The sequence below is a fragment of the Oenanthe melanoleuca genome, chromosome 13, assembly GCF_029582105.1.
Source record: "Oenanthe melanoleuca isolate GR-GAL-2019-014 chromosome 13, OMel1.0, whole genome shotgun sequence".
Lineage (NCBI taxonomy): Eukaryota > Metazoa > Chordata > Aves > Passeriformes > Muscicapidae > Oenanthe > Oenanthe melanoleuca.
In genome coordinates this window covers 8,408,061-8,419,879 of record NC_079347.1, presented here as the reverse complement: position 1 = coordinate 8,419,879, position 11,819 = coordinate 8,408,061, and the positions used below count along the sequence as shown (strand labels likewise).

General features: G+C 45.4%; 1 protein-coding gene across 3 annotated transcripts in view; it reads left to right on the top strand.

Moving 5' to 3' along the window:
* GRIA1 (glutamate ionotropic receptor AMPA type subunit 1) overlaps nucleotides 1-11,371 on the top strand; it is a 121,215-nt gene extending 109,844 nt beyond the window's left edge. For 2 of the 3 annotated variants that reach the window (XM_056502603.1, XM_056502602.1), the window contains exons 15-16: nucleotides 6,103-6,237; nucleotides 8,155-11,371. In XM_056502603.1, the coding sequence (XP_056358578.1) occupies nucleotides 6,103-6,237; nucleotides 8,155-8,343 (324 nt within the window). In that variant the 3' untranslated portion in view covers nucleotides 8,344-11,371. The remainder of the gene's footprint in view (nucleotides 1-6,102; nucleotides 6,238-8,154) is intronic. The other variant, XM_056502604.1, reaches the window with a different exon arrangement.
* Nucleotides 11,372-11,819: the final 448 nt, after the last annotated feature.

Here is an 11,819-nt window from a genome sequence, read left to right as displayed (position 1 = left end):
CACTTCTGCTGGGAAACTGAAGCCATGACACAGCTTCCATAATTCCTTCACCACGAGCCTGCATGCGTCAGTGCCAGAGAAATCCCATAGCCAATAAAATGCCCATAAGGAAATGGATGTGAAATTAGTTTAGTTTAAACAAAATCCCTACAATACTGTGCTTTATCACTATTCTGTTGGGGAAAAATACAAAGAAGATGTAGGTGCAGGGCTTCATCCCACACAATAGGGCAACCAATAGGGACAGAAAGAGAAGGTTTGGGACACATGGGTTTATGTGGATCATATGACCTCAATATTGATCACATGTTATTTACATGTGCTTGGAAAACACAATCACACACATGTGAATCACATGTGAATAAATGAGATTGGATCCTAAAGTCATGAGAGCTGCTTGAAACTCCATGTGTGAAATCAAGAGGCACAAACCTTAAACCATGTAAGGTTTTTGTGGAAGATCACAGTGAAGAGTCCTGGGTGTTACACTAAAGGATCTCATCTCCAGTCCTTGCTCAGCGTCTGCACCGTGTCTGCAACAGAAGTGTGACATGAAACATCAGAGAAATCAACATAAACATCACCTCTCCCACCTACAGAAAGTCCAAGAAATTGCATTGCTCACAGTTCTCACTACTGCAGCCAGGAAACGTGCCCACCATTGCCCACCCAAGTTCTATCCATTTTTGTCTCTTGGGCTCTTTTGCACATATTGCAAACAAGCTGAGCTGCCCAGCTGCTGCATGAGCATCCCCCTCCTTTTTCCATGGTGCTCATGATCCACAGATGAGGCAGGGCTGATCACCACCCCAGCTGCCCCCATCCTGCCCATGGTGGGCACAGATCCCTCCAGTACAGGCTGGAATACTCACCTTTCCCCAACAGCCAAGGTCCAAAGCTGAGCTGTTGAGGTTAGAGACTATTTCATATTTTTCCTCACACAGGCATGATAAAACCTTCCCATTTCTGTCTACTGTTGAGTTTAGCTTAGTTTACAGTTGGAAGATTTTCAGAATGATAAATGAGTGCTTATGAAGAGGAGTAAGGGCCTATCTGGATGTAAGGTTTGTGCCCAAGGTTTTTAGCCAGAGCTTAGCAGAACTTCTGGTGTTTCTCAGGCTTATTTTTGTTGGTCCCAGATGATGTTTCATGCCTGTACTGATTTTGGTGCATCCTGATTTTAATCTGTTTGCCTATCTATTGCCCACCAAGTTTTTTATCCAGAAAAATTCCTGTGAAGAAACAGTAGATATGTTAGTGGATCTGAACTCAAACTCCAGAGGCAGACACTCCTGCTTTGCTGAATATTTTGATATGTCATGGTATCCACAAGCTGCTGGGCATTCAATCCACAGACAGTGGGACATCCCAGGCAATGTCCCTGCTGCTCTTGTCCCCACTTTGAACATGCAGCCCCAGGGTTTTTCTATACACATTCACCTCCAGCACTGCTCATAGCTAGAAACCACCCACCGATTCCTGGTCCTGTCTCCCAGCTTTTCTCACTCTGCTCTACTTGCCTCAGCAGGAGAGAGGCAGACACTGTCATAGGCACTTCCCTGATTTTGCAAACAAGGGCAGGATGGGCTTTTTGCAGGCTATGAAATGGGTTTGCAAGGGATGCCTTGGGTTGTTGAAATGTAATGACAAGGTAGACTCTCAATTTTGTGGCACATGGATGTGACTCCTGGGGCTTCTGCAAGGCATTGGGAGAAAGTAGTTTTTTCCTAGACCAGGATAGCAAGCTGCTTTCAGGGACACCCAGGTGTGTCATGCAATTAGAAGACCTTTATCAAAGACACACATTTCCCAACCCTCTTCTCCAATGCAAGAATTTGGTTTTTATTAAAATAAAAAAAAGGGGGGTGGCGGGTGGGGGGGGAGAAAAAAAAAAGGAAAAAAAGTCCTGCTAGTGCCTTGCCATGACTTTGCAGGAAATTGGCAGGTTTTCAAATCAAAGGTGCCTTATGCTGAGCAGCCCCATCCCCAGCCATCCATGTGCTCCTGCACATCCCCTGGCAGCACTCTGAGACAATGGCCAGTGCTGTGAACTTCATTGCTGAGCTTCAGGTCTTACCCCACCAAAGTTTGCCCAGCTTTTGGGGTAAATGCTCAACTTCTGGAGCTGCCATCTGCTCCACAGACAGTTCATCTTCTGGAAACTGCAACAACTCAAGGTGCCATCACCCTGTGCTGCCAATGGGCTCTGCCCACACTGGGTGACAGAAGGGACCAGCCCTGCTGGGAAACTGGGCAAATTTGGCCCTAATACCCATCAGCCAACAAGGATTAAACAATGACAAAGGGGATGATGGACACAGTGCCATGTTTGAGAGTAACAGACAGGAAGGTGCCTGGTTGCTGCAGCAACAAGCTGGGAAGATGGGTTTTTCTTCTGGGAAGATGGGTTTTTCTTTCTCTTTTCACCTGCCAATCTTCCCCCCACGTCAGGGCTCTGCTGCTGCGGGAGATGAGCAGTGACATTTACACTCCCACTAACAAGCTGGTTCAGTGATGGGCAGCTCTGCAGGAGAGCATCTGGTGTCACAGAGCTGAGCAGAGAGGAGGGGAGTGTCCTCTCAAGCAGACAGAATAATGTGGGACTTTTTGTTTTTATGAGCATTACTGGGGCAGGATCATGCATGGAAACAGCAGGCAGAGGCTCAGTGGGGCACTCAGGGCTTTTGACTCTTCATGTGGGTCAGGTCCTGCAGCTGATGGGAGCACGAGATGTCACTCCTTCCCAAAGAACATCTCTGCATGTCCTGCTGGGAGAGGGAAGGCAGGAAAAGGATATTAAAAGGAGGATGAGCAAGAAGTCAAGCATCACCACAGGAGCAGTGCCACTTCTCAGCCTGCTCATGGTAGCAGGCTGTGCCATCAGCAGTGCCCTGCAGCTCAGCAGCTCTCAGTGCCCCAGGAATCTGCCTTTGGCTCCTTGGGAGAAACCTTACTAGGGGAGCAGAAGTGAAACTCACTCTGCTTTTTCCCTCCCTGCATCTTGGCCCACCACTGTGCCTCTCAATGCTTTCCTTTGCCTCCTGGAAAAGACAGCATTCAGTTCACTCATATTGTCACAGTAATAATGGGAATAGGAGTAATAAGAGTAATAACAATAACAATAATATTGCTACTGCAAAGTAAATGCAAGAAAAACATAACAACCTCGAAATGAGTTGTAGTGGTGGTGCAGGAAAATGCTTTGGGTCATCTCCTCTCTCTTACTGGTTGTTTTGCTGCTGGCATGAGAAGGAAAGTGGGAATTAAGAACCAGCAGCCTCTCCTGGTTGCCAGACTGCTCTGCCACTGCAGCCAGCTGAGGAGGTGCCTCATTGGCCCATGAACCCCAAACTCAGGGTGGAAATAAATATCGTGGCAAATAAACCCTGAAATTTGTGTATTCCCATGCCAAACAGAGCCAAGGAAGGCAAATTTCCTAAGGATCTATGGCTGCAAGTCAAAGACTACTGTATGATTGCACTGATCCATTTATTTGGAGGAAAGCATCAATAGGTTTTCTCATGCTTACAGTGTCATCCTTTTGCACAAAGCTTGGATGTTCCTGATACTGTGGAGATTTCCACCCATCTGTTAAATCATAGAGAAAGTATAGGCTGAGAATTATTAGTAATACACAGATAAACAGGCTGCTCCACCTACATCCCTGTCCCCATTCTTCCCTCTGAGCAGACAGCATGTGCTAATCAGCCACATTTCATTAAGAAGCCAGGCTAAAAGATTAGGATGCTGAGAAGGGCAGCCCCCTTTTAGTGGGTTTATCCCTCCCTGTAGCAGGAGCAGCTCCTTCAGATTTAGTTTTAAAGGGCAAAGTAACTGATATGTTTTAACACAGTCTCCTTAGAGTAATTGCTCTGCTTCTCTATATCTCCACTAAAAAACTCCCAGCATTTCCCAGTTGATGCTTAAAAGTACACCCAACAATCTGCAGAGAAGAGATGACTGAACAAGCATACAGTCAATCCTGGGGGAAAAACTGCATGAAGGCAGATTAGGAAAGACCAGAGAAATAATCTTTCAAATATTGAAACTGCAGAAATTAAGAGGAGATTTTCAGAAATCTCTCATTACAGAGAACACACAGGAAGCATCAAGATTACAACCTGACCAGTGCATGAAGGTTATACAAGAGAGAAACCCAACCTTTCCACCAGCACACAGTGACCATGAAGAGTCCCTTGAGAAAGTGATCAATCAGCAAATCACAGAAAATTGCATCACTTGTGGAGTTTTTTCCAGCAACTGAAACTCAGTGGGGATGGCCCCATAACAACCTTTGCATCTCTCAGCAGAGGGTTCAGGATGGAAAGCTGCTCCCCATGGCACCAGAGCCCACAGTGGGAGCTCCAGCTGGGAAGAAGCTTTGCAGCTTGCATGGGCAGTGGGTCAGATGAAAGAGAAATAGAAGAAAAAATATCTTTTCAGCATTCTTGACTGGAACCCACTTTTCTTCTAATTAAAAAAAAAAAAAAAAAATTACATTCTCTTCTGTTACAGGAGGCTTTTTTAATTGTGAAAATTGAGATGCTTTCATGCCTTGAGGGCTGACTTTTTTTGCCATCAAACCCTAATACAGAAAAAGAATCCTTTGCAAAACATACTTGCCTGAAAGACTGTACCAGTGTCAGGCAGAGTGCCCTGTACTGAAACCTTCCATGCTCATGTTGATGTTCCAGTTTGGACCCTTTCAACATCACTCCAATATCCTTTCCTGTTTCCTGAATCTCCTCTCTTCCCAAAAACTGTGGGTTGCTTTGTGTAAAACCTGCCAAGAAGAGCAAGTGAATGAACTGTCCTGCAAGGGCAAGGCACAGGCTGTGCCACCCACCAGCCCACGAGTCCATGGAGCAGCAGAGAAGAACAGCAAGAGCTGTGCAGAATTTCATCACCAGCTGCAGACCCCTCTGCAGGCACCCATGTCATCCTTTAACATCTCAAATGAGCCACAGTGCAATTTCCCTGCCACGTCCACAGAGCAGGGCTGTCAATGCTGCTCAGACTCTGGGGGCCCCAGCAGATCTGCACTGAGCTGTTGGGCTGGCCCTGGGGAATCTGTGCTGTCAAACAGGTATTGAGTCAAAACTGCAGAGCAGCAGCAAGTGTGGAGCAGGGGACTCTGTTGGTTCACTTAGAGAAAGCCTGTCCTAGAAACAGGAGCCTTGCACATGGAGCTGAGCCACGTTTGGATCCTGCTGCTGCCCAGAATATCCTCACACCTCAGCTCAACCTGGTCATCGTGGAGGAGAAGGTTTTGAAAGCTGCAGGGAGTGACATCAGGGTTAGATGTGGGAATCTGGTCTCCCTCACAGTGAAATGAGTCTTTCTGAGCCTTGCCTCTTCCCCAGAGAGCCGTGACAATTCATTAGGCAATTGTAAAATCAAAATGTAGCTGCTGACTAGAAGTTGCGGCTCATTAATAGCCCTATTTATTGCCAACCAAATAATTAGCTTAGACATGCATCAGCTGGTCTTGATTGCATATGAAATAACTGCCTTATTACATAGGAATCAAATTAGTTTCTGAGGACAGCTCAGGTGTCACCTCAACCCCAGAATCGAAAAGGAAAAGAAAAAAAAAAAAAAAAAGAAAGAAAAGTCCATCCACTTCAATGTGTTGCTCAGCAACAGAATTTGCGGGGGAAACAATCTAGGAATGAAGGAATGAGCATTTCCAAGAGAACAGGTTATTTCAGGCGAGACATCAGGGACAAGCAAATGTCACAGAGGAGGAAAAATTCAAATTTTTATCCTCCTTTAATCAATAATTCAAACTAGACATTTTGGATAAAACAAGCACTTAAGTTAGCTGATTGAAAAACAGAGATCCCAAACCTTTACCAAGAGTCACATTGCTGAGGAAATGTTTATTTGTTTGTGTGAGGGAAACGTTAGATTTGCTTGACACTGAATGAAAAAATTTAAAAAAAAGCGCTCTTAGAAATGTCACTTGTTCATTTAAAGAGGAAGATGATGTAATGCCAAGTACTGCTATATTGTGCAGCACCCTTCCTGGAGCAATCCCAGACTGATTTTGTTGTTCTCCTCCCCTGTGTGCCCCCTTTCCCTCCCTCCTCTCTCCCGCAGGACAAGACGAGCGCGCTGAGCCTCAGCAATGTGGCGGGGGTTTTCTATATCCTCATCGGTGGGCTCGGACTCGCCATGCTGGTTGCCTTAATCGAGTTTTGTTACAAGTCCAGAAGTGAATCGAAGCGGATGAAGGTGGCACCCCATTGCACGGCCTTTCACACCTTCTCCCTGGCCCTCCAGAGCTGCCTGCAGAGATGGATGCAGCCCAGACCTTGGGTGGAAAGACAAGACATAGGGATAATGAAGTGGTGGTGTCACTCAGCTTGCTAGAAAGGAATAGGGCCATCTGAGGAGGCTGGAAGAGGGTCAAGTGGGCTGTCATGGGGAGCTGATGCAAGATCAGACATGTGGCAGAATGCTAATTCAAAATCCAGACATAGAGCAAAACCACGGCACAAGCAGCAACAGAAACACGTTGAAATTCCTTAAAATTAATGAAGGAAATGTGTGTGCAGCATGGATGAAGTGTGCTGGGGCTGGTGTGATACAGCCTATGCTGCAATACGGAAAAATCCCCAAACCCAACAGCAAGATAAAACTGGGGGAGAGCAGTAATGATTCACATCCTGTTGTTCCCTTTGCTGGCACCCTGCTGGCACCATTTCCAGGCTGACAACACCAATACATGCTCAGAGCATTGTTGCACTGGAATGGATGATGTGGGCCTCCAAATTCCAGAATTATGCATGTTCTTTGAGAGAAATTGCTCTCCAATGTCTCCTGTAATGTTGCTGGTTTTTTTTAACTCCACCCTGTCGTGGTCTTGCAGAGGCATGTTTCCTACAGCCCAGGAGATCTGTTTCAGCCCTAAATTCTGGTGTGCCTGAATTTCTGAGTGTTGTGTCAAGAATGGATTAGATTTGAGAACCTTGGAGATAGACATTTGATGCAGCATCTGTGGAGCAAGTATATTTTGGCAATGCCTTATACAGATACCATAATTTTCAAGGAGGCAGTGAGATATGTGACACCTCCCTTGTCTTCCTCGGCGTCTCCCATGAGCATGGAATTTGTTATGGGCATATGAAGTATGCAGTGAGTTTCAAAAAATCCAAATAGGTTTTCATTTCACTGAAACTCACCCAGAATCAAAAGGAAAATAAGCAGCTGCCTCTTTGGGTTTTATGTCGCCATTTCACAGCACGCTGAATGTTTTGTCAGCAATAATAACATTTCTAATGCACTGAAAATGTGCTACAGCTCTTTTCCCATTGAGGTTCAGGAAACTCCACAGGCAGTGAGAGCTACCTTGAGCACAGGGACAAAATAATGTGAGCAAATAGAGTACATGGAACTACAAAGATTAGATTATAATTTGTGCCCACTCTAAGCTAGGTAAGGCACAAAAGCACTGCAAAAATGTGTCAGAATGCAAGAGCTCAATAGCTGTTCCAGATTTATCTGTTATGGATAGTCCTTCACCTGAATATCCCAGTCAAGAAATGGTGCCCTTGGAGATGGCTTGGATGCAAAGAAACCAAATTTGCTTTATCTTTTAGTTGAATTGTTCTAAGCAAGTGGCTTCCTTAGATCTCTAAAAGTGAATGTTTTGGATGTATCTGGAACGGGAAGATGGAATTTGGTTTCCTGAATTAGGCTTGCACTTCCTAGTTACCTCAGTCATCACTGTAGACAAAAACATAGGCACATGCTCAAGTTCTCACATGAGGAAAGTTAAACATATGTTTGCAGTGAGTCAGAGTCCACCGTGCATAACAGTCCTGGAGTAGCAATAGCATCTCTATGGGGGAAGTGTGTAAAATACTCTGCTCAGATCCAGGATGACTGTTCTTATGTTGTAGAGTTCGAAGAGGTTTTTGGCATATGGCACTGATGCTTTATGCCCCAAAATACTGCTGAAACATTTAATTTTGCATGTAGAAGAGGTGTGAATGAACTGAGCAGATGCAGTGGGGACATGCAGAAAGTGAGAGTCTGAATGGAGACAAGGAAAGGGAGAACAGTAACAGAAAGACAACACTGGTTGATATTGTAATTTCTCCAACATGGCAAAGGACAGGGGGAGACCCCCCCGTCTTTCCTAAAAAGGGTTTTTGTTTAATCCCACAGCAATCAATCAACGAAGCCATACGGACATCAACCCTTCCCAGGCCGGCTGCAGCAGGAGGCAGTGGAGAAAACGGACGTGTGGTCAGCCACGATTTCCCCAAGTCCATGCAGACGATCCCATGCATGAGCCACAGCACTGGCATGTCCCTGGGAGCCACGGGATTATAATTGGCCTTTTGACCCATTGCCTGGGTGAGAGCAGGGGCAGCCCAACTCCACCCCTCCAGAGCCAAAAAACATACCCAACACCAACAAGACAAACGATGATGACAGAAGGGACAATTGGATGGATCTTCTCAAGGAAATCAAATCAATTTCCCTTTTTATTTGCAAACAGATCCGCTGGCAGGAGAACAGAAACAGGTCTGTACTGCAATAAGGAGAGTGTAATGGGATTTTACAGACTCGTGAACCATCCCTGATCAAAGAACCACTGGAACACTAATGAGGACTATGCCATTTTGTTTTAACTTGGTTGTTAATAAGTCTTAGTGTGTGCAATATATATATTTTTTCTTACTAATTCCTGTGGTGTCAGGGTAACATCAGCCCTTTGCCCCTTCCCTGCTCAGTCCTTCAATCTGGTTTAGTTTGGGATGCAGACCACAATGTCTGAGATACTAACAGCAAGAAAAGAAAAACCAATACGTGGCAAGTTGAACTCGGTGCAGGGTGTCAGCATTGACCTCTTTTGTCCGTGGTGATTCTGCCTTGGCTGTTCTGTGGTGAACTCAGGCTGTGCAGCTCTCACAGCGAGGCAGACAGAGCTGCCCCCAGCTCTCCCTGCAGAAGGAAGGACTCGATGCAGGAAGAAACCTGAACAAAAACATGAGGCTGTTTTACAAGGGGTGAAGTCATGGGTGAGTTTGGAAACCCCAGGTAGCGTGAGGACAAAGCAGTAATTCTTCCAGAGGTGATGAGTGGTGGTTGAAGAGGAAAATTACGTGCCTGGAGTGGGAGCAGAGGGTCGGTGTGAGATCACGGTCGGCTGCTGAAGAGGGAAAGTAAATGTATTCCCCTCACGTGTGACTCTCCTGCCCAGGTTATTGGGGGCTAAAATAAGCAATTGTGAACCATTTCTTCATTGCTTAGCTTCTGTGTGTGCTCCCTTTCTGGTGGTCACATAAGGGAACCACCTCGGGCTGGGATCAGGCCACCTGCAGACGCCCAGCTCTAGTCAGCTGCCAATTAACCAGTTAACGTGCTACAGCGTGGGGCTGCAACGGGGACACCCCTGCCCTCTGCTCTGAAATCCCTCTATGGCCATTCTTTTCTAACTCAGAGGGACATTTTGTAGGTAGCTGGCCAGAAGAAACTGCTGAAGCAAACCAAGGAGGAGATCCTACAAGAGCTTAATTCAGTGACCATGACGTTCAGCAGCATCAGTGCTGGTCACACTCCATCTCCCCATCAAGCTGTGGCCTGTCTGGGTACAAAGCCAACCGTAGCAGATTCCCACTCCTATCCTTAGAGAGGGAAAGCATCCACAAGCCAGGAAAGCAGGCTGCTGACCCCAAACTCGGTGTTGCAGAATCCCCACAGTGCCAGACAGCAGCTGGGGGTCCAGCCACACGCCCGGAGATGGAGGGAGCGAGAATGGTTTTCCAGAACGGCACAAAAGGTTCATTCTGTGAATCTCTGGCATGGACAGACAAATGCTTCCCACCCTGGTGGGCTGAGACACCCCAGGGGTGTGACATTCTCAAGTGAAGGATTCCCAGGGGCACATCTGGGGAGGGAGAAGGTCTGTGGGGCAGAGGCCACACTGAGCCCACTGGGCCTGGTCCCATCTCACTGATGGCAAATAAAGTTAAAAGGTTCTCACAGAGTCCAGCAAATACCTGTCCAGGGACTGAGCTGCTACTGGAGCATTCTGAGCTGCTTTTCCTCATTTTCTTTAGTCTTTTCTCTTTTTTGCAACATAGCAAGAGAGGAGCCGTGAAAGAAGGGAGGCAAGTGAAGAGAAAATGATGCAGGCAAATGACTGGCACAGGTCAATGAGGAGATTTGGAATTAAGGCTGGAAAATGTGTGAATACCAGTTTCCATTAGTGTATGACTGTGCAGAGCAATGCATTTACCACCTGGAACACCAGCCTGGTCTGAATCATCTGCTCCACTTATCCACCATCCTCCAACAATTTGGAGACCAGCGAGTCAGAGTCAAGGTCCTAAGCCTGGGCACAGCATGTCTTGTGCCAATGTTTTCTTCTCTCCAAAACTGGGAACATTGTGATCTTCATCTCTCATTGCTGAACATGAACTCTGTTATCAGCCGCTCCAAACACCACTTCAGGGTGCTTTCTGTTGTTTATCATTATTTTTAACCCTCTTTTCTTAATTTTAACTTCCGTCCTGTGTAACGCTAGCACAAGTGGAGGCATCCTTATCAGCACAAGCTCCTTTTTCCATGTCCAGAGCCCTCAGATGAGTCTCCTGACCCAGCTCTTGTCGTGTTCCAGGCCAGTGTGGTGGGAACAGGCTTCTGGTACCCAGCAGTGCCCCCTCCTCCCCAGACAGGACCCCATGGCAGCAGGTCACAGCAGTCTCGTGAGCAGCAGCACTGCTAGAACTGGCCACCTGTGACATGAAGATGTGAGATGCAGCTGTCAAAGGCTTTTGATCAGTGGAGGGGTTACAAAAAAAAAAAAAAAAGGTGAATAGGACAAAAGCGTGGAAAATGTAAACTTGTAATATGTATTTTTACTACACTTTTCTTAAAAATAGAGTAATGGTAAAACTCTTAAAGACATTGACATTTTTTCTCAACAGGATTCCATATTTAACAGTTTTGGCTTTCATTAAATTTTGCTCTTTGGTACCTGGATCTTTTATTTAACAGCTATATTTGTTTTAAGTCTCTTTTGGTTTTTCTTTCTTTCTTTTAATTTTTTTTTCTTTTGACAGTACTGCAAAGGATTTTGCTTTATCAAATGCAATGGTGTTTTTCTTTTCACATTCTCTTTTTTTCAAGCAATATTTTTATTGGTAATTATTATTTACACAAAAAAAAAAAAAAAAAAAAAAAAAAAAAAAAAAAAAATGAAATTATCAGCTGGAATTTTAGAACCAAGGATCTATGATCCATTTCTCATACCTGTCCATGCCGTTTTGTGCCAGTGCTGGATGTGTGGAAATGAAAATTATGTTACCCCTCAGGCAATATTACCCAACCTGAATCAAAAGAGATTTCTTTGATTTTTGCTGTGTCTGACTTGTGAACAGCAGCCGAATAAACTGCTTCAGGTTGAAATTGGGAATCTATCTAATATTTACCCAGGAATTCCTATTACACAGGAAACTAAATATTCATTGGGTTCAAAATTAATGATTTTGCTTCGTTTGGAGTCTTGTGGGGTTATTTTTTTGAGGAGGGCTATTAGAGGATTTTAGCTTGTTTTTACAGAGAGGGAAAACATGGCCAGCTCAGAGAAAACTCAGAACCAGCACTGGTCCAAAAATCCCCACCAGGATCAGCTTTCCTAGGGGCACCCATGCTGTTTCAGAGGCTTGGACATTTAAGATGCTTCTCAGTTTTTACACAACTGACCTGCTAAGTTCCTCATCCAAAAGCCTTTTGAGGGGGGAAAGGAGGAGGATTTAAAGGGTGTTGGACATTCATGCAAATACTGACAGCTGCTGAGG